The sequence below is a fragment of the Crocodylus porosus genome, unplaced genomic scaffold, assembly GCF_001723895.1.
Source record: "Crocodylus porosus isolate Cpor-Errol unplaced genomic scaffold, CroPor_comp1, whole genome shotgun sequence".
Taxonomy (NCBI): Eukaryota; Metazoa; Chordata; order Crocodylia; family Crocodylidae; genus Crocodylus; species Crocodylus porosus.
This window is the reverse complement of record NW_017728906.1, coordinates 131,966,248-131,989,192: the sequence shown is the minus strand read 5'-3', so window position 1 is coordinate 131,989,192 and position 22,945 is coordinate 131,966,248. Positions and strand designations below refer to the sequence as shown.

Genomic DNA, 22,945 nt, shown 5'->3' with positions numbered 1-22,945 from the left:
CTGGGCAGCCCAGTGTAGGGAAACAAAATCTCCTGAAAGGGGAAGAAAATGTTTCCCCCTTCCAGGGACTTTAAACTCCACAGAAAGTAGCTCTGGTTGGTTGGGTCTGGGGACTGCACTAGGGTCTGGAATCAGCCCTGGTGTGATTCCCATTGAGCTGACAGCCTGTTGATTGTTGACCACCCTAGCTTCCAACCTGCTGGTGAAAGAAGAGTCTGAGATCCTGATCCCAGGTTCTCCTGCACTAGCAAATATGAAGTAATTTGGACCTGATCTCTGATCCTAAAATCATGCATCCTGCCATGCACAAGTGGCATTATAGGAGGTGTGATTACTGGGATAAGAGATGAGATTCTATGTACCTTCAAATGAAGCTCTGCCAGTGTCCTTCCTTGAACATTTTTGGACTGAGCACAACCCTAAATAGAAAGATTTCTCACCAAAAAATATAATCAACAAGTTTGATGTATTTCTAGTCTATCAGCTATTTGGGGGGGGGGGTTGAATATTTTTTGAATATTTTTGATAACTAATATTTATTTTATTTTTATAGATTTACACATGTGCACGCATGCACACACACACACACACACACAGAGTAAGAAATTGACTTAGCAGCATACGTATGCTCTCAGTGACTGCTTGTAATCCCCCAAGTCTCTCTTCCACTTGGCTTTAGTATTGTTTTCCTAACATTTAAGTACCAGATCTGAAAGCAAAATAATCTGTTTAACCTATTCAAATGGTCCTATGCCTCTGTGCACAAAAAGAGACTGGCCTTATAAAGCATGTGTGCTCTGCCTCTTCAGTAGTCTCTCCCAAATCTTAACCAAGCACTCCAAAAGGGCTGAATGGTGGTGAAAGGAACAAGAGGAAGAAAGTATAGTTCAAGACAGACAGGCAGGTTTCTCAAGTTTCTCCTCTTCCAGTTGAAAAATTGGGAGAAGGGGAGAAAAATCACAGGAAAAAGGAAAATGTATGATACACAAAATGTATCTTTTATTGTTTTCACTTTTCTACTTTTTACCTTCTCTTCTTTGGAATCACCCATATATCTGAGACTGCTTTCCTTGGCAGAGCCAAGCCAGGTTGTTTTTGAACTTGGATGGATACAAAGACCATCTATGGCAGGTCAGAACCTGTGACCCCCTCCAGATTTCAAACTTGAAGGGGGCGTGAACACAATAGAATAACTGAGGAAGGGCAACAGGGGCAGCAGCCCTTGGTAGTGCCATAGTGGCAAAGCACATACATCACCTTCACCACAGCAGTGGCTAATTGCATCGCCGCAACTGGCAAAGCAAGAGTTGGAGTTGCTTCCCTCATGCGTTGCAGATGCCCTAGGCACAGGGCTGTACTGGTATGCCTCCATACGAGCATTTAATTCCTCCATCTTTGTACTAGAAAACTAAGCCAGAAATTGTGTCTTCTAACTCAGTCAGTTTTTCAACTCTACTGTACTAGAAGGGGAAGAAAGAACTTACCAAGATAGATTGCAAAGCTACCTTTTCTAAGATTTTTCCTTCATACACTACACGAAATCAATCATACAGTAAAATTAAATATTTAATCAACTGGTAATTAATCTATGAACCTTAATGTGCAGCATCCCATCATGGAAACAGGACGTAAAATACTGTGATTACAAAACAGCTGGGTATTTTTCAATGAAATAATATTTATTGGGAAATGGTGATACATTTAAACTATACTTTTTCCACATAATATATCAGTTTAAATTAAAATTCTGTCAGGGATGTTGCTTAGCTCCACAGTAAATTTATGGTCAAAAACAAGGGGAAGAGAGGCAAGATACTCACCAGGGGTACAGAAAATCCATGACCTGACTTGGGGCCTCCCATATCTGTCATGAATGCCAAAACCACTACTTTATAAAGTCAACCTCTTTCTTTCTCTGCCCAGTGCATATCTAATTAGCTATGAAAAGTGGAACCACTTGAGAGGCTGACTGTATAGTCTTGAGCAGGGCTGTCCAGCTGTTGAGTGATTGGGGAATGCATGCTCCATGTCTTGCAATCTGCATTCCATGCCACGGGTCCCCTACTCCTTCCAATTGTACCACACTGGCACTCCCATGCCACATCAGATGACCCCCTACACTGTGCTATGGGTGACCTGTTGCACTATGAAGGATTTCCAGGTCCTCTTGAGCTTCCTAGAGCAGCCCATGACTTGGCATTAAGACAACTCTGGTTTAGAGAGGTACCAATGAAAGACCCATTTTCAAATCTCTGCTCTTCCAAGTTTAGGCAGACTGTATTCCAGGTGAGGACCCCATCTATTTTACTGGGTAAGCTGTCTCTTTCAATTGTTTTTATGTCATATGTTTTCAAAAGGTCTTATTTTGTCTTGATGTGAAATTTTCATGGCATAGGAGAATTATTTCCTGCTCAGCTCTAATCATGTCACTATAGGGAAATGTAGTCATAAGAGCAAAAGTGAATAACAAGACTTAATAAATGCAATCTTTAACAAAAATAAGATAATGAGTTTGGTAATATTTGAGTGTAAGTTTTTGGGTTTTTTTAAACTTTGAAAGTCAAGGATTTTTTGGTTTTGTTTTGTTGTTTGCCTATAATTTCAATTGCTACCATGATATATTTTGGGGAAAGTGAAAAGGGAAAAATCTCTTGGTATTTATGCCTCATTAACATTTATGACTTATTACCTTTATGCCCCAGTCCTAGATTCTGTGGCTGTCCAGGTAGTCACCTAAAAATCCTTATTCACTGGTTTTGTATATCATTTACTGAGCAATTATTTTAGTTAAATATCAAGTCATAGGTTCAATGTTTTCTAAAGTTTGGAAAAAGAAGGGTTTCTTTAAAAAAAGAAGAAAAAAGAAACCAAGCTCTTATTTAACTTCTCAGAAAACTTTAAAGTTCTATAGTGCTTTCAAATCTTTTCCTAGAATTTTCCCCTTCTGTTACCTTTTATACATCAGTGAGGTTTTTTTATTTTTTCTGACAGCTCTGTGGATCATATAAAAATGGTTTAAATCTTTAAGAAAATTAACTAGGAATATTTCATTTACCTGGTTCTTATACAGTCTCATGCCTAAAAAAGACTTCTTAGTTTAAATAAATATAAATGATTCTTGAGACTATGCACTCAATCCTCTCCCTATTCTTCAACTCAGAAAGATTTATGCCTAATAATTATTCTGGAATGTTAAACTGTGAACTTTAAACTAAGTTTTACAAGAAAAAAGTAAAATATTAAAAACTTTACATACACGGGAAAACAAATTACTCATTCAAAATAAAACTTATTTCAAAATGATACCTACGTCTTCCAGCATAGGCCCCTGTATATTTCATATATCAAGAAATTACAAATATAAGGCCCCCTCTACATGTTATAGCTATTGTGCCATTACCTTGTCAACTGCACAATAAATTGAAACTGGTTACACATGCAATTATTTATTGCACCTTAAGAAGGTCCAACCAGCTATAAAGTTATTACTCAAAATTTTATACCTTTATAATTGTTTTTGATCCAACTTTAATTTGTATATGTAGGCAGTCCACTGCGAGACTGCAGCTACTGCAGTCTCCCAGCCATTGCTATCTTCCAGCTGTGTGGGGTTTCTCCCCATGGCTGGGACATCACAGCGACATCTCATGGCTGTGGGGGTTGAGAGGCCCATAGCTGGTGGGGCTCTTAGTCCAGGCTGCATATGTGGCACAGCTGGAACCAAGAGCTCCATCAGGTGTGGGACTCTCAGTCCTGGCTGGGCCACAAACACAGCCTGGACCGAGCCCCCCTCAGGTGTGGGTCTCTCGGTTCTGGCTGCACATGCCCCCCACAGCAGGGAGCCCCTTCAGCAAACCGTGTTCCCACCCATGGGAGCCTGTTTCTTGCCAATGCAAGGGAAGTCCAGAACTGCGCTCTCCCTAAACTGGCAATAAAACATGATTGGATCTAATGTACAGTCCCACAATCGTGCCTCCTGCCATGCATGAATGGCATTGCAGAGGGCGCAGTTCTGTGAATCATGCATTACAGCCAATCATGCCTTTACCTGCAAGTGTAGAGGGAGGCTAAGACAAAGATTTCAGTCTTTTAGAGACCAAATTAACCACAACTCTGTGGATATTTGCATGTCTATTATGTTTGTATGGGTAATCAAGCAATTGCTGGCACCTAAAGAAGCTGCTGACTTGAGTTTAAAAAAAAATGGCCTTCTATATGTTTTTCTGAAGTAAACTGCCAACAGTTCTCCTTTTTTGGCTTCCTGTCCTTTGTTGGATATTTCTTTCCTTTGTACATGACTAAATTTTTGCCTGTAGAAATTGAACATAATATATTTGTATATCTGAGGGATGGGTACAAAGTAAATAGCAAGATAAACCAGAAAGTTGGAAAATATTTAATCAATTCTGCAATGACAAGCACCTTAAAATATGCAGTACAATAAGGACAAAAGCATTTGAAAGCGAAATGGATTTAATTTTCATATTTTCAAATGTTAATTAGCAAGGCTGCATTCTGAAGTACATACCAAACAAATTCTTTGACCTGGATTCTAAGGCTTCAAGTTTCTATAACCTTATTTTGCAACTTTTTTAACCTTATCCCCGCCCCTCCCCAGCAAGTCCCAGAGTTTACCTACAACAGCAGTGGCCGCTGGGGTGCTCGGGACCTGCTAGCACAGCCCTCCTGCATGGCACAGGGCTGCACAGCTTGGCCCCAGCCACCTGGCATCCAGCGCTGCTTCTGCCCCATCATGCCAGCCCAGCCTGGTGCAGTGCAGTGCCATGCCATGCACCTTCGGGTAGCTCCAGAACACTCAGGCTGTCACTTGGGATATTGTGCCACTCATGGGGACTGTGTGTCACACCGAATCAGGCCCTAACTGCACAGAACTGGCCCAGCCCAACAGCACGTGGGGCCTGTGCAGGCAGGACCCAACCTGGTGCAACATGTAGTCTCCACAAGTGATGCAGGGCCCTGGGTGACAGCCCAATAAGCCTGGAGTAGCCCAAAGGTGCCATGCCCAGCTGAGCTGGGCCCATGCAATGTGATATAGGCAGCGCTGTGTGTCTGGAAGCCAGGACTGAGCCGCACTGCCCTGCGCTACCCCTCACCATGTGAGGGGCCTGTTTCAGGAGGGCCCCAAGCCCTGATGGCCCCTGCTCCTGCAGGGAGGGGGCTATGGACCATGTGGAGGGCAAGCAAGTCACCCACCTCTCCCAAGCAGCTCCTCCCCACCACAATCCTCCTCTCCCCCAATCTCCCACACCCATACAGCCCCGGTTCCCGTTCTCCCCACCCAGTTTCTACTTACCTGGGGATAGAGACCTGCTCTGGTTCCCTGCAGCTGACACCGCTCCTTGCCCTGCAAGGAGCAGCCATAAAGGTGCTTTGGCTGGCTACCAGAGCATCTCTTTGGAGGACGTGAGCCTCTGGTTGCCCTGCCCTGCTTTTTTTCTGTGGGACTTTTTTTGATACCTGGATATTCAGGTATCACATTGTGAGCCTGTGGCGGGCCAGTAGGGGGCACTCCTGCGTTGAGCCGCCCACCTCCCTGCGCCCGACCACCTTCCAGACTCTGAATGCCTCCCTAGGGGCGCCTTATGCTTGGCCGACCCCTCTCCCGGAGCACACTCGGTAGCCTGGGGGTAACGTCACTGTCACCACCCCGAGAAGGGACTGCCTTGGCCCTGTGTCCTCGGGGAAACACAGGCCTAATAGTCCGACGGGTACTTGACCCGGTACAGGCACTTGGGGCACTTCCCCAAGTCAAGGGGACAAAAAGTAAAGTTTCCCTTAGTCCGCAGACCTAAGGGGTCTCTTAGGCGTAATTTAGTCCCACCCCTCAATAAGTCTCCCACACTAGTCAAAAAGGAGAACTTTATTGATTACAAGGGGTAGAGTAAACTAGGGTACTGGGTTGAGTAATATCTTAGAAATCCTAGAGAGCAAACAGTGTGGCTGAGGTAGCCTTTTGATTACGCATCTGTGTTACTGCCAGCTAAATATCTAATCCGATTGAGCAGCTTACTCACAAGCATCCTCCAGAGTTCTCCACTTTCCCCTCTGGAGTCTTGGGGTGAGAGAGAGCTAGGTCCAGATGGTAAGGCTCCTCTGTCTCCCCTGCTTTGCTGCTGCTTCACGTCATGGCCGAAGAGAAAAGAGAGAGCCTCCTCCCCCTCCCAACCTATATAGCCCCTGTGACCTCATTCACTTGGTCCAGTGGAGGTCAGCCCCAGTTGGCTGTCAGTCAACCAATTTGAAATACATCACCTGTTACCAGGCAGATTCCAGCTCCCCAGGTAGAAACCCCCCACCCAGGTAATTGATGCAAGTCCCGTAGGCAGAGGGAGCAGGTTTCCCCCCTCTCTTAGGAATGCAGCCAGCTCAAGACACCAGCCAGGGTGTGGTCCCCTCCGTGCTGGCCCACCCTAATCAAATGGTTGCTGCTCAGAGATTTTAGTCACAGTGTCACAGGGCAGAGATTTTGGGGAGAAACAACATGGCTTTCTGCCACAGAGCCCACGCTGCAAATATGCAGTTAGGAGAATGATTTTTTGTTTCCAGTGTGCCTCTTGTCACGTCTAAAATGGCTTTGAGATGTGGCAAGAGGCATGTTCAGGCTTGTCTGGATGTGCCCATCAATAGCAGATGAAAAACAACAAAGATTGGAAGACATTTGATTGATTATACAAAAAAGGCTTATGCAATAAAGGAACAATTTTGTGTTTAGTATATTTTTCTTGGTTTTCTTCTTCTTTTTTTTTTTTAGTGAAGATCTGTCTGGATTAGCCATAGAGCTGCACTGAATTATTTCCTATAACTTTTGTAATAAATTCAATCTAGACCAGAAGAGCTCATTATTTCTGTAAAATAAATTATCTTGATTGTGTTCTTAATTTTATCAAACCATACAGGATTAAATTGCTACAGATATGTTTTTGGATTTTAGTAGGTTACATTTTTTGCCTCATTGATTCTGACTCATTTCTAATAATATTAATGCAGTATAACATTTGAGGCTTGTAATACGTGATGTATAAATTATTGTACATAAGATCTTTATGTGTATGTACAAGTTCTACAAATCCATTTTCAAGTATATTCACTGATCCACAAAAGCAAGATGAAGAAAAAAGGCAAAAGTAAAACTTCTCTTAGAAATACTTTGAATAATATAGCCAATTATGAAGTTTCTCTAAACCCAAAATAGGTGCAAATAGAACTATATGTCTCCAGCTGAAGAAATAGTGGTGCCTTAACCACACAAAGACCCAATGGTGTATTAGACTCAGGCTGGACTCTGACTTCACTTGAACCTAAATGAATAATTACCTCATCAGATAATATGCTACCTTGATTCACATACCATATGCTGACTAACCATGGACACTATATCATGTTTGTTCAGAATATTACAGAATGAGGCATACCTCATCTTATAGAAGATATTTGGGTAAAACAGATTAAAAACTACTTTCACCATAAAAATATACAGGACAGAAGCACACAATTGCTGGTAAATGAACATTTTTTCACAGAACAACTACTTTCTTTCTGACTTTCATAGTTTCATAGGTGGTTGGGTCGGAAGGGACTTATGTAGATCATCAAGTCTGACCCCCTGCCATGGGCAGGAAAGAATGCTGGGGTCAAACGACCCTGGCTAGGTGATTATCTAGCATCCTTTTGAAGACCCCCGGGGTAGGAGAGAATGCCATTTCTCTTGGAAGTTGGTTCCAGATCCTATCCACCCTGACTGAAGTAGTGCCTCCTGATATCTAGCCTGAATCTACTCTCAGTCAACTTATGGCCGTTATTTCCTATTACTCTTAGTACAGTGTGGGGGAACAGGGACTCCCATTGCCTGCTAGTCCCCCTTGGCCAGTTTGTAGATGGCCACAAGATCCCCCCTCAGCCTTCTCATGTGGAGGCTGAACAGGTTCAGGTCCCATAGCATCCCCTCGTAGGATGCTGCCCTGCTGCCCCCTGATCATGCAAGCGGTCCTCCTCTGGACCCTCTCGATGCTGTCCACATTCCTCCTGAAGTGCAGTGCCCACATTCCTCCTGAAGTGCGGTACTCCAACTGCGGCCTGACCAGTGTCACATAGAGGAGGAGGATCACCTCCTTGGACCTGCTCATGATGCATCTGTGGATGCATGACAAGGTGTGGCTAGCCTTCCTGACCACGTCCCCACATTGGCGGCCCATGTTCATTTTGAAATCAATAATGGATTCAAAGATCCTTTTCTGCCTCTGCACTGATGAGAAGGGAGTTTCCCCAACCTGTAGGTACGCTGCTGGTTCTTCCTCCCCAGGTGCAATACCTTACACTTGTCTGTATTGAGTCCCATCTGGTTCTCATCTGTCCACCCCTGTAACCTGTCCAGATCTAGTTGTAGCTAGTCCCTCTCCTCCAGCGTGCCCAATTCTACCCACATCTTAGTGTCATCCGTGAATTTGAACAAGATGCTTTTCACCCCCTTGTCCAAATTGCTGATGAAGATGTTGAACAGTACAGGCCCAAGGACCAGGCCCTGGGGGACTGCACTGCCCACATCCCTCTAGGTTCATAGAATCATAGCAGTAGGGTCAGAAGGGACCTTGTAGATCTTCAAGTCCGACCCCCCGCCTGGGTGGGAGAAAAGACTGGACTCAAATGAGTCCAGCCAGGTAGGCATCAAGCCTCTTGATTGAAAGAGGCTTGAAAAAGATCCATCCACCACCACGCTCTGGGTGCGGCCCTCCAGCCAATTTGCAACCCATCTGACTGTGTAGGCATTGATGCCACAGACGCCTAATTTCTTAATGACTTTTTTTTCTGTGCACAACGGAAACATACATAACATCTTCAAAAGATGTATCAGGTAACAAAATGTAATAACTTTATTGGACACTAAAAACAATAGACTACGGCTTTAGGTTCATTATAATCTCTGCCACCCTCTTAGAAGTCCACAAGTAATGGGGGCATCTATACGTCACCCTGTGGCAACATAGCGACATGCTACGTCACTCTACAGCATGCTACGGTAAGTAGTGATCGTGTGTCTACATGTGATTGCCAGCTACATCACCATAGTGGTGCGCTCCCTGGGTATAGCGTGCTACTATGGTGACAGTAGCAAAATGTAACCATGTGCTGTGCGTATGGTGCAGTAACCACCTGTACTGTGCCATGCTTTAGTACTTCCTTTTGGAAATACTAAAGCACAATGCCATAGCAATGTCACTGTATGGCAACATGTAGACACACCCGAGAATGCATACTTTTTGAATGGTCTTGTTCTTCTATGTGGAGAAGGCAGGGCCAGATGGCACCTCTCTCTTCTGCATAATTAGGATACCATTCCATTGCATTTCCCTTATTTTACAACTATTTTTGATTACTTCTCTTTCCTCCCAGTTCACTGAAATTCTCTGTTTCTTAAATTATTGCTCTCATTGACATGGACTTATTTTTTTCCTATCATCTAGCTTAGCCTACATCTGCTACTTTCTCAGATCTGAAAAAGACATTTTGTAACTGAAAGCTTGTCCAATCTCTCTCCAAACTATGCATCTGGTCCAGTGCAAAGTACCACAAAAAAACCCTGGCCTCCTGTACATTTTCTGGACCATAACAGCTAGAACAATACTCCAAACCTATGAATCATTTAAATCTGTTCACCACCCATGAGATTATGATGTCCTTTCTCCAGTTTAAAGCCATCATGATGGCTTGAAAGGAGCTACTTCTCAAGTAAGGTGCTATTCAACAAGAGTAGCAATGAGAGGAATCGTAACAGCATTTGGTTTCCAAATGCTGACAAGATTCCCTGGAAATTATAAGTAATGTGTCTCAAGATGTTAACATTTAAGCATGCTGAAACTGCCTTACCATGGTGTAGTTGTGAGCCACCTTCATGAGCTCTGTGCATCCCTGTGCGTCTGCAAATGCTCGTATTCCCAAACAGTTGGAGGGGTGCAATAGCTTCATTAGAAAGTGGCAGCAAACTTCTACTACTTGTGGAAGTTGCAAGAGGCAGGCAGCTGCCAGAAGGTTTTCGATGGTATCCTCCTTCAGTTCCAAGCAACCTGAAAAGGGAGATTAAAGTACACATGCATTCTTGCTTCCTGAATATATGCTTACATAAGAATGCAAGATTTCAATAAGGTTTTACCAAATAAGCAACTGGGAACTGGGAATAATTAAATTTCCTGGGCATCCACAAATCATTCCATGGGTTATGTGGCTGTAGGTGTACAAAAGCCTTAGCAAGGTCAAACAATGGAAAATCCAAAGAAATCCATTTTGCAGGGGAGGGTTAAGCTAAAGTTGGTTAGGGCCCTCAGACATGACAAATCTTTAGATATTTTTTGCAATAAAAGGGTACTGAGGGAAACCTAGAATCATAGAAAATTAAGGTTGGAAGGGACCTCAGGACGTCATTTGGTCCAGCCCCTTGCTCACAGCAGGACCATCCCCAATTAGAAAATCCCAGCCAAGGCTTTGTCTAGCTGGATGGAGAGTCCACAGCCTCCCTGAGTAACCTGCTCCAGTGCTTTACTACCCTTCTAGTGAGAATGTTTTTCCTACTGTCTAACCTAAACTACCCTTGCTGCAACTTGAAACCATTGCTTCTTGTTTTTTAACTAGGTCTATGATGCAGTTTTGGTCACAATGAGCAAAGAACTGAAAAGATGCTAAGCTCCCAAAATGTGAAACTATTGCTAGTGGGAACATCCTCTAGTAAGACCCTTCTAAGTAATACTCAGTCTTTACCCTTAAAATAGGGCTATATAACTGGTGATCCATGGGCTGCTTGCAGCCCCTAGAGGTTATCATTCAGTCCAGGTGTGGCTCCCTACATCACAGTTCTGCTGTTGTCACTGGATTCTCTAGGATCCCCTTCCCCCACTCCAGCTTTTGTTTCTTGGGACAAGGGAGCCCACAGCCAAGGGGTACTCAGAGGGATCTAAGGAACTTGCATGACACTCATGCCATTTAGGAAGCAGGTACCCAGCACAAAGCCCTTAGCTACTCAGAAGTCAGACAGCCCTGCCTTAAAAGTATCTTGCATAAATAAATTATGTTTCCAAAATATACAGTAAACCATCTTTTCTTCCTAAAAATACAAACAACAAAAAGTTAATGAGTTTAAACATTAAAAAATTACAATACCATGTGGAGCACAGTTCCAATAAGCTGGTGGTCATTTAAAAGCCTGAACCCTAGCCTATGGTTCTATGACATTATTCTATAGAGGGAAGAAACAGTTTCCCCAAGTGGTTTGTAAAGGACTTAAGTATTAGAAACCATAATGACATGTGTCTTAAAGATATTATCAAGTAAATTAGATAAAAGATCAATAAATAAAGATGGAGTTGACAAAGGGAACTGGATTCCTAAAAAATGTGTTGATAAGTATATCTTAAACCTAGATATTATGACCTTTATTATGGCTTTAAACCTAGATATTATGAAGACTGTGATCACCCTAATACTGGAATCTAGGAAAAGACTCCCATTGTTTTCTGGAGTACAGCACTAAGTCCCCGACTTTTAAATAATTGTAAGGGTATAAATCCATTGACTTCAATGAGACTGGCTGCTTTATACACTCTCACTCACTCAGTTTCAGAACAAATCCAGAACCTCCAAACATTTAGTTCATTGTTATAGTAATAAGACTCAAACTAGGAACCATATGGGGTTAACTTTAAGTTGTGGTATATGAGAGCAGATCTTTAGTATCACTTAGGTCCTTGAGATCAAAGAAACGATGTACAACACCTGACTTAGCTAAAAGCCCACATATGCCAATACAAAATTAATCTTCCATTTGATTAATAACACATACCAATTTAACTTGCCATTTCACAGCACACTCTTTAGTTTTCACATACTTAGATTTTTTCTCAGAAAAAAGCAGTAGAAATATACGCTACATACAGGTTAACTCATTTTGTCAGGGTCCCTAACAGACAGGTTGGCCTGGGTTAATTGCTTAATTGACCACACCTGCCTGGTGACTTTGACTGGTAGCCCTACTTACATTAATATGCTAGCTGGCAAATTCTAGGACTTCCTAATTGGCTGCTGGGGCTGCCTTTTGATTTCCACCTGTGGTGGCATACTTGCGATCAGCCAACAGTTCTTTCTGAATGTCTGCTGTGGTAATCTTCCCTGGATCACTTTTCAGCCTCTTATTTAAGATCAGGCAAAAGCCGGATCTTGGTGAGAGGGGAATCCCAGAAGGGGTAGCTCAGCTTCATTCTACTTCAAATGATGGCAACTGACCCTGGCAAAAAGAGGTTTTCTTGATACCTGAGAGATCCAGAATTCAGCTGAGGCAAGAGGAATGAGAGTAGGGTGTAAAAGAGTGTTTCCAAACCTAAGTGAGGATGATTCATAAACAGAAAGCATTTTTTCTTATACAAATTTTAATGGTATTGGTGGTGATATCTTTAAACATCTGGAGTATTTTAGGGAAGTGTCAATAGGATAGGGCAGCTCAATAGGATAGGTCCTTTTTAACACAAGTGTAAATAGATAAAGCATACTGAAGGAAGGTGATGGGGCTGTCATTTAGGTCAGTTTCTAAAAGAAGAGATCTGGAAAGGTGGCAATAGTAATAAAGAATCAGCATCAATTAAGTTGATAAAGGTGAAAGAAAGTATATGTAGATGATTGCAATACATGATAGTGGAAGTAAAAGAAATGGAGATTGAAGTTTTTAATATGTATGGCTCTGAAGTGAAAGGAAACCTTTTAAAGAAGCTGCTGGTAGGTGTGGTGTGGGGATGGCCCTGGAGAGTCATGGAGGATTTTAATTATATTTTAAAGGAAGGCGATCAGGTAGGAAATGCTAGGACTGAGACCTTAGACAGCACTTCTAGACTTCTGAAGAGTATTTTAAGATTAACATTTTTTGATGTATTGAAAAAGGGAGAGAAATTTTAATGAAACTGGATTTCAGAGCAAAGTATCAGTCAAGGATTGATTCCATTCTCCCACCCCCCAAAACTGGTTGTGATTTAAAAAAGAGATTTTATGAGCCTTTCTTACCAGCCATTTTATGCTGAAAACAATTTTACAAACAGACAGATTCTCCCCAAAAGGGGAAGAGGTATGGAAGTTGAATGTATGACCTTTACGAGGTGTGAGATCTTCCAGTTATGTATAAGCTTGTGTAAGAACTGGAGAAGATGTGTTAAAATGAAGAAAAAGCGGTGGCTCATGGTAAAGAAGAGAGTTGAGGAGGCAAGCCAGACGGAGGAAGGAGGGATTTAAGAAGCTACAGCAGAGAATAGGGATGAAGAAGGGGAAGGGAAATAGGGAGATGTGTAATAAGGAAGTGTAACCTAGGCAATACTCCAAGAGGTACCCCCTCTCCAAATGAAGGGATCAAAGCAGGTGCACAAATGCTGTGGGAGGTGTAGGGACTCTCCTCCCCTATAGAGCAGAGCCAGACCACCAATGAGGACTTAACCATATACCTTTTAATACTGGGAACATAACAGATATAAGTCAGAGGGTATAGTGGACACTACAATGCCCCAAAGGGGGCAGGATTCAACAAAGGTTAGACACTTAAATCATTGACCAAAAAACCAAGGTTAACAAAATGTAAAATACAAACAGCAGAATAAACAATACGGGTTGGTGAAATATAAAAAGGTGCAAAATGTCAAATGACAAGGAAACATAGGGTCTTGGTACCTGGAGGGGAAGAAAGACAGGGAAAATACAATAGCCCCTTTCCACTGCAAGGGAACTTGCTTCTTGTTAGCACACTCACCCCAAGTCACCTCATCTGAGACTTAAACCCAGATATCCTACATGGTAGGCAGGAATGCTGCCACACAGCTACCACTGGTGGCACTGCTCCAGCTTGCTAGGGGCCTTGACCTTCCCAGAGCCCCGGTCTCACACTGAGCTGCCTGGCCTCCGATTGGAGGAGCTGGAAGCAGAGCTGGGAACCTCTCAGGTCCCTGGTCATATCCTTGCTGGAGTGGGGGGGAGCCTCTCCTGCGGGCCACATGCCATGCTGCTGAGGGTTTCCACTGCTGCCTGCAGGTTCTGCTTTTTCAGGCTATTCTGGGGCAACTGCTCCTGCCCTGCTGGCTCAGATCTGTGAAGCTCCTTCTTTGTTGTCCCTCGCTGGCCTCCCTCAAGTCAGCCGATGCCGACCCTTTTATCCCCCTCCAGGTGACCCAAGGGACCAATCAGGGGACATGGGGGTGAGTCTCTGGGGCCTGATTGGTGCGGAAAGGGAATCCCAAGTTCTCCAATCATCTTTTACCCCTTCAAAACCTCTGGGCCAAATCATTACCAGATTGGTGAGGAAAGGGAATCCCAACTCCTCCAATCATCTCTTGCCCTTTCAAAACCCCTGGGCTATGTCACTGCCAGCTAGCCCATCACAGAAGTAAAAAGGTTAGAAGGGGTAAATGATAACATGTAAAGTTTAAGAAAATGGGTTGTTTGGTACTTTCATAGTAATAATAATACTGGCTTTTCAACCTGGTTTCCTCTCTGCCTAATATCCTGGCTTCCTAACTTGGTTTATTCCTAGAATCCAATCTCAGATTGACCTCCTGATTTCCTGATCCAGTCAATCCCTTTATTTTACTTGCTCATGCTGACCCCAGTTGTCACACTGATTCCTGAGTGGCTCCAGGCCTGGACCCCATGACTTGGCATAATAACAGCTTCCACTGAAGCCATTCTTCAGTTCATCTTCATACTATTCCACTCCTTGCTTTGATTTTGAAACAATGGTTGCATACACACATTCAAATAAACTGAGAGATTTCTCCCAGGTTTATTCTTCTGTAGAAAAACCTACTCACAGAAGAGAATGTAGTCCTCCAGCATTCCTCCTCACTCACCAACTCTACCCAAAGGAGACAGTGTGTTGCTTTTTGGACTCTGCTACTCCAGCAGGGAACAGAACACACCACCTTGACAATCCCTACACTTTACTTCAGCGAAACACAGGCTAACCATGGGCATTCTGGCAACATGTACAGAAATTAGCTCTCCCAAGATAATTTTTTCCTGGGAGTGATTTGTTATTCCCAAGTTAATTTCCTCCTGGATAACCCATTTTTACTCTGAGAGGAAAAGCCTTAACATCTGTATGCTTATGGTTTCTCTTAGGAGAGAAGCCACTTTCTCAGGAGAAACCAAATGTCTGTATGAGGACAATGCTGAAAGAGTCAACTGCTGACCTGGAAGTATTTCTTGTTCCACTTCACAAAAAAACATTCCCAATCTTGGTGCCTCACCCTATGCACTCTTTCTTGCTTAACCGCTGATTTATAGTGAAGCCAGCTATCTTCACATTTGCAATGGCTTCTCATAGTAAGAACAGAAATGGAGTGAGTAAAGAACTGGAAAAAAGAGGAGGACAAAGGAAGGTTTGTGAAGGAATTAAGATAAATGTTGGTGGCTGTAAAATTTAGAGAAGTGCAGTTTCATCCTTCTTTTGTATATTTCTTACTCTGTAAGATTTGGAAGCCTTGCAAACTGCCTTTGAGAAAATCTGAAAAAAAATCCTGTTATGATTATGAGGAAATGGTCTTTCACCTAGGCTTTCTGTTGGAACCAACGTAGAAGAAGGAAAGGCAATGCTGAGGACAAATTATTATTTATGCTAGACCTACAATCCACTTTAATCTTAAAGACACTCATGATAGCCCTAAGGAACAACCTCCGCATTAGGGAGATTAAAATAGGCTTGAGGACAAACAAATTGATCTTATTCACTGAAAAGATATTTCTTTAAATAACTAATCTAGCTATTTTGCTGTAGGCTATAAAGGATTTTATGGTGGTACATAAGGAATTATCTGCTTTCAGTGTTAGCCCATCAAAGAAATAGACAAATGGCTTCAGATGCCTGGCGATAAGGGTATACTGAAGTTTGATAACTTTTCTTCAAAACTTAATGTAACAACTTCTTGATGCTTTAGAAAACTAGGTAAAGACAAGACTATTATAGACTTCACTTAAATTAAAGAGGGTTGTTGCTATAGTGGAACTCGTTTTCTTTAAAAATGGATTGCATGCTACTTTTTGTACAAATAGAGTAATGGGAAGTGGTAGAACTCTTCAGGGCTTTGTTTCTGCAAAGTGTTAACATTGGTGACAAGTATATGTGCAAGGATCTTAATGTAACTCAAGGGGTAGGGACAGACATGACACATAAACTGGCTTAAGTGATCAGAAGCTGGTTTAAACCTGTAACAGAACAGATGTTCAGTGCATATAAACCATTTTGAAAATGGCTGAAAGTGGTTTGAATGCAGTATCAGACTTAACTGATTTGGCTCAAACCAGTTTGTGCAATGTCTGTCCCAGACCCCTGGATGGTTTAAGATAAACCAGACACACCCAGCATCCTGGCATGCTCTCTGGGCTGGGCAAGGCTCTCTGCTCCACAGCAGGACTGGCCCCTCCCCTCTGTTCCCTGGACACAGCTCCTCCAGCACAGACTTGCAGACATAGCAGGGTCTGCTGGCTTCCTCATGCCCGCTCCCCTTCCCTTCTTGCCACTTGCTGCTTTAGGCACGGATCCCTTCTTTCCCTCTCCCACAGCATGGACCATAGCCGGCATTTGGTATGCTAGCTAGTGCTGTATAAGGCTCCGGCAGAGATTGCAGACACAGCAAGGTCTGCTGACTTCCCCTGCCCTATGCCTTCTCAAGCAGGAAATTCCCCACTTCCCTCTCCCCCTTCCATCTCCCACAGCATGGACCCTAGCCTTGTGGTGTGCTACCTAATGATGAGAGGTGTCTGTATGTATCTCTCTGATTTCACTGGGACAGGAAGGCAGACAGAACAAGGCTTTTGGAGCTAATTAACAAGTCACCCTGTAAGCTGTTGAAGAGTTTGAAGTAATGGGAGAGAGGCTACTGTTCTGCTAATCAGGTGATAAAGACTCTGATCTGCTCTGGGCTACCTTTATGGTGGCCACCATAGAGGACAGTCCAGTTATCCTCTGTCCTCTATTAATGTGAAACTGGATGCTTTTATGTCCTCTATTTTTCTCTTGAGGACATAAAGGCATCTGCTTCTGTATCATTAGAGGATAGAAGATGGAGTAGGAGAAAACTGGAATGTCCCCTATGATGGCCCCCCAGCTACCTTTCTTATCTGTCAGTTTGCTGCAGGCATTCTGACAAGCAGAGAGGGAGATTGAAAAGCTCTGTATCATCAGCAGATGCATGCACTGCATACCTCCCCTTGCTTCAGAGTGCTAGCCCGTGGCTGGGGCCTCACAACTCTCCCATCCCTTGAGCAGCCAGCAGGAAAAAACCTGGGTTGGTGCAGGCAGACATCCCTAATGAGAAGGTCCTGCCAGGGCCTGGGCATGCCCCACTCAGCTCAACTCTGTGCAAGGGAATGGAGGGCTGCTCTACAGCCCCCCAGCTTCTAGCCTGAGCCACTGCAGGCATGTGCCTGAATTTCTTCAGTCCAGAGGGATTGTCTGTATGGCTGCAAACTGGTTCAGCCTAGCCAGGTTAGACTAACCTGCAAAGGTTGAATCAATTTAGGCTCAGGCTTTTTGAATGTCTGTCCCTAGCCAAGGGCAGTAGGGGTGCTGATATCTTTTATTAAATTATCTGCATAGCTAGGAAAGATTTTAGACAAGCTTGGAACCATGGTAACATTTTACCATGGTACCTTGCATCTGAAGGTTTGTTAAAATCTTGCATCTGAAGGTTTGTTAAAATCTCTCCCAACTATGCAGTAGGTCCAATAAAAGATATCACAAAAAATCCCCCCACACACATTTCTTGCCCCACCATGGCTACAGCATTGCTCCAACACTTCCATGTGTTGCTTAAGTGCTTTTGTAAGTCTTACTACATTTTGGGGTATTAAATGGAAGGCAAGGGTGAAACCAAGTCACTTTTAAAAACGGCACCTTATTGCTTTCAAAATACCTGCATTTTTCGCTGATATCAAATGCTGTAGGACAGTTAGAAAAATGTAAACATATTAAATACACTCCTTCATCTTTTTATTTTAAACATTAATGAGTGATTTTCATTTTTAGTGATTGAATGTTGAGAATGGGAAGATCTAGACATTCAGTCAACATTTCCTAATGGCTCTATTCAGGGGCTGTTAACTTTCAGTTACCACTTACTCTTTTCTTTTTTCTTCTTTTTCATTTTTATTCAATAAGTATTTGAAAAGCTACTTAAGCCAGAGAAAAAGCAAATTAATTAAGATTTAAAATCTAATTTTGAGTTACGTTAAGATTAATAAAAAATTCATGGGAATAACGATTAAATAGAAATGTAATGGATCTTAAGTGTAACTCTAAATTATTGCTCTATTTGTGACAATTTTATGAGCATTGATTATGTGGAAATAAACATGTCGCTCTTTAGGATACATCCAAATCGTAAATACATAATTTGCATTACCTTGTTACCTGGCTTCACGATTAGGGACTTTTTATGTATTCTCTACTCCCCTCTTTCCATTGCTAAATCTTTTCCCAGGTCAACTGATTCATTTGTTTAGGTACTTTTTTTTCTCTTGTTGTAGGGCATAGTCTGATTGTGTATGTGGGGTCCCTTCATCCATGGGAATATCCAAGCAAGTTGTAGAGATACTGAATTTAGGTGTATGATCAAGGCAATCACATACTCAGGCTGGGATAACTCCTTTTATTTTTGGTTGTGCAAACTTCCTGGTTCTGCCTCCTGTTTTAACCCTGGTCCTCTTGTAAGCTGACTGCCAATGCAGTCTAGGAAGTAGAATTCAAGTCTTATACCAAGTCATTGATTTTCAGATAAAAGCAGAGCGTCTAGCCGTTACTCTTTTGTTTATCCAATATTATATGAAATGCTTTCCAAAATAATTTAATTTAAAACTTTGCTTTGAAGTCCTGTTTTGGGATAGCAGTGTTTAGCCTGTGAAATGGGCAAGCTTTATGAGCAACACATGATAGACTGGAGGGACAGGGCGTATGGTGGCAGATGTGTCATGGAACAAAAAGCAGAGGCTCACCTTGGGCAGAGGGTACAGGACAGGAAGCAGAAAACAGAGCAGCAGCTTGATCAGGGAAAAAAGGGAAGAGATCAGAAAGCTGAGCAGCAGATCAGGTAAGGGAAAGATATCAGAGTGGCACTCGAGGAGTATGTAGAGCTAAATTTGTGACTCAGTTTGGGTGGCCCCAATATATTAGGAAGCTGCTTTTTTTCAAGCTGTCCTCGGCAAGTAATTTCTTTCAGATTTCACTCAAGATGAACTCAAATATGTGACAAATGTGCTACGATGATCAAGTCATGCTCTATGATTTTTACTCACCATTTGTCCTCAAGGATGCAATATGGTAAATATTTTGAGTCTCAAGCTGCATTAACATCCAATAATATTTTGAAGACTAACTCTTCTTTGGATGTAGTCCTTGCCACCCTAATTTATGTCTTTGTTAATTCCTAGCAACAGGGCCTTCACAGGTTAATCAAGGAACTTTAGAATTTTGTCAAGGTGCAATGGTTCTACGCTGATCAAGATTTAATGAATTCAAGTCTTCAGGTTGGATCATCATGTTTTCTTTTTTACTTACAAATCTATATAAGGATTGAGAACTTCAGTTAATATACTGAAGCTCTCTCCATGCTACAGTACTGTGTTTGTGATCAGCTGAATACTCCCAAATTTCAAAGAGGTGAATGGTGGTAGAACATGCTGCCATCAGAGGAAATTATTTCCTCCCTGCTCTGTTGTCTGTTTGTCTGACCTGCACAGCCCCAGCAGGGAAGACACCTAGCTCCAGCACGTGGGGCTTCCCTCCCTGCTGTGTGAGCTCACCAACTGCTTGTAACTGGCAGGGAGCACCGGCAATACAGGCAGCTGTGCAAAGGCTGCGCCCCCACCTGCAATGTGCAGCGCTGGCTAGAGCCATGCCCTGTCGAGCACCTGCACCCTGAGCGCCCCATGTGCTGCTGCTGCCACCACTTGCCAGGGCTGTGTTCCACAGGGGGCATGTGGGTCCCTCCCAGTTCATGTAAGTTTCAATAGCAGCAAAAGGCTCATCTAAATATTTCAACATTACATTAAAAAAGCTATTTGTAAGATCAAGAAGGAGCCATTAGCTGATCAAATGAAGCAAAGAAACTGTTGCTTGTTTGCTTTTACAACTGTTCATCTTGAACTGCAAGAGGATTGAAAATAATAAATACGTAGTGCAAGGATCTTTTTCCAAGAAAGATGTTCATATAGGTCAGAATTCTCTTGTTGCATAGGAACTGAGGTCTAGCTCTTAGGCACACTGCAAATAGATTTGGATTCTCTCCACTATTTAGATCTTACTCTATAACTTAAAAATACCTTGCTATAACTTATGACAACATAAAAAGAAACCCCTTTACTGACTGCATACCTCTCATTGTCACATCTCACCCCATGCTGGAACCTGTTAGAAGGATCATCAAACAATTACGGCATATGCTCAAAAAGAGTAGACCTTGAGAGAAATATTCCTATTCTGCTCCTGGGTTCCAGACAGTCTCTAAAACTCACCCAAATCATCATAAGAAACAAAATGATCAATACATGCTAAGTGGAACACATCATTGACTTAGCAACAAATGCAAAACCTATCAACACCTCCCCATTGCCCTCATAATGGATATTCCTTTGGAATCAGTGGGTCCTATGTGTCTACATATGAAATTAATGTGAAGCAATGAACTCCAGAGCAGTTTGAACTGGAGTAAATTACTCCCAGGCACAGTATCTACACGTGTCTAGGACAGCAGCAATTTGAGCTGGGGCAAAGTAGGCCAGGGTTGGCAGAGGGCACCAGGGGGTCAGTCAAGGTTCTGGGTAGCAGTGTCAGGCAGCAAAAAGGCCAGCTGGAGCATGTGGGTGCTGAAAGTGTGAAGCTATGTGGCTGGGCAGGCAGGACTGACCAGGCGCAATGTATACCTATGGTCAGTATCTACACATGTGTTTAACCACAGTAAATTACTCCAGAATATGATAGTATTGTTCATAAGAGTCACTTCCTCCCCTTTTTTTCATTAAAGTTTTTTATATATATGTCCTCTGACCATCTCGTATAAGTTTGAGTTCCTGTTTGTACCTGTCATAACACTGACTGCAGAGAACACATGACAGTACTATTTTACACCAGCACAAAATAGTTTACTGCAGCCTGATATTGTTGCATATTTGGTCAGTGATGCTTTACTCTGCAGCTAATTAGTCTACTCCACAGTAAAGCACATGTGTAGCTGCAACCAGAATGTATTCATTCAGCACATTAACTTTTCTCATAGACACTGCCAGGTATATTCTCACAGAAACTACACTCGAGAATGCGCTCTCAAAGAAAAATGATAGGAGTCAAAAACACACAATCACAAGAACCCTTTTCACAAAACAACCATTCCCTTTTTGACCTTACTTTTCTTGTGCTCAAGCAAAATGGACAAAAGACAGGCCTAGTAAAAGAAAGTCATAACCTTGCTGGACACTAAAAATAATGAACTAAACACAATCAACAATTTTATTGCTCATTTCAATTTACCTATATCTGTTAACCTCTCTGCACTCCACAGGTAACAACAAACAATTTTCCTCTGTTTTTCTACAAAACTAGGTCATCTATGCAACTTTACTTCTCTAGTTCTCATAACTCCCCTTTGATCCTCATTTACAGACCTCCTCTTTTCTTTTAAGTAACTGCTTCATTTATAAACAGAATTAAACACAAGCCACTTGTGCCTGGAAGCTTGTTTAACTTTTCTCTAAACTATACTGTTTGTCCAAAACCACTTCATTCTCACTCTATAGCTTAACTCACATAACTACATACATACATAAATACATACATACATATATATATGTGTGTAAAGAAATACTGTAATGCCAGTCCTGTTAGTGCATATAGTGAGACCTAAATCTAGGAAAACAATGAGATGCCAAATCCAACAAGTCCAACAGTACAAAGCACAAAACATCCACACAAATCTTTCTAGCATATGAAACACCAAACTCTGGAGTTCAGCCACTGAATATAGTTCAACCTATTGCTAACTCTACAAAGAGTTGAGCATTTCTTCACCTACTTCAAGGCGATATTCATTTCGGATTCAAGAACTAGCTGTCCGTGAACTAAAACCCTTAAAAGGCCCAAGAGGTAGAGATGCTAATACAAAAGATATAGTTAAGACCACTTTCACTTAAGCAGAATTTTATATATTGTTTGAGGTAATATATAAAAGGTGAGCCACACTAAAAACTTGGTCCTAGAGCACTCACCCAGGTATTGGCAGGCCTGGATTCTGTACTTTCTTCAACCCTAAGGCACAAGAATAGAAACAAATGTGTGTGGGGCACTTTTAAAACCTACTAATGGAATTCTAACATTTTTCACAAAAAATCAGTTACTATCCCACCTATTAGGTGCTTAAATGGACCTAAGTGTGATCCTATTACAACCTTGTTCAAGTCCCTGAGAAAACAAAAGTTGTGTGCTTCTTCATCCTGCTCACTGCTTTATTGACTTACTCTTATGATTAAAATGATGGTATGCTACAAACAATTCAGACATGCCCGTCTCTTGAGAATTTCCTACTGGGCAGCTTAGGGTGAGAACAAACATTTGTGGCAGCCAGCTCAAGTTTAGATGGCTTAGTTTAAGCTGGGTCCCATGTGTGTAAGCATTCACTTAGAGGCACAGACAGCTGGGAGTAAATAAGTCTTGCGTGGGGCTTACGCGATTGGGGGGGCTGACTGGTGGTTCAGTGAGGGGCCTGGCAGGTCTGGGGGGGCTGGCAGTTCTGTGGGGGGACCGGCAGGTCCGGCAGGGCGGGGGGGGGGGTGCAGCCCAGTCTAGGAAAGGTAGTTGAGGGGGAGGTGGCAAATAGCTTGAACAGAGTTGGGGAGGGGAGTTAAGAACAGAACAATCCTGGAGCAATGG

At 42.6% G+C, this 22,945-nt stretch overlaps 1 protein-coding gene across 1 annotated transcript in view; it reads right to left on the bottom strand.

The window, feature by feature from the left end:
* Positions 1-22,945, bottom strand: part of KLHL1 (kelch like family member 1) — a 474,742-nt gene that overhangs the window by 306,629 nt on the left and 145,168 nt on the right. The window contains exon 4 of the mRNA XM_019529810.1: positions 9,883-10,079. Within this exon, the coding sequence (XP_019385355.1) occupies positions 9,883-10,079 (197 nt within the window). The remainder of the gene's footprint in view (positions 1-9,882; positions 10,080-22,945) is intronic.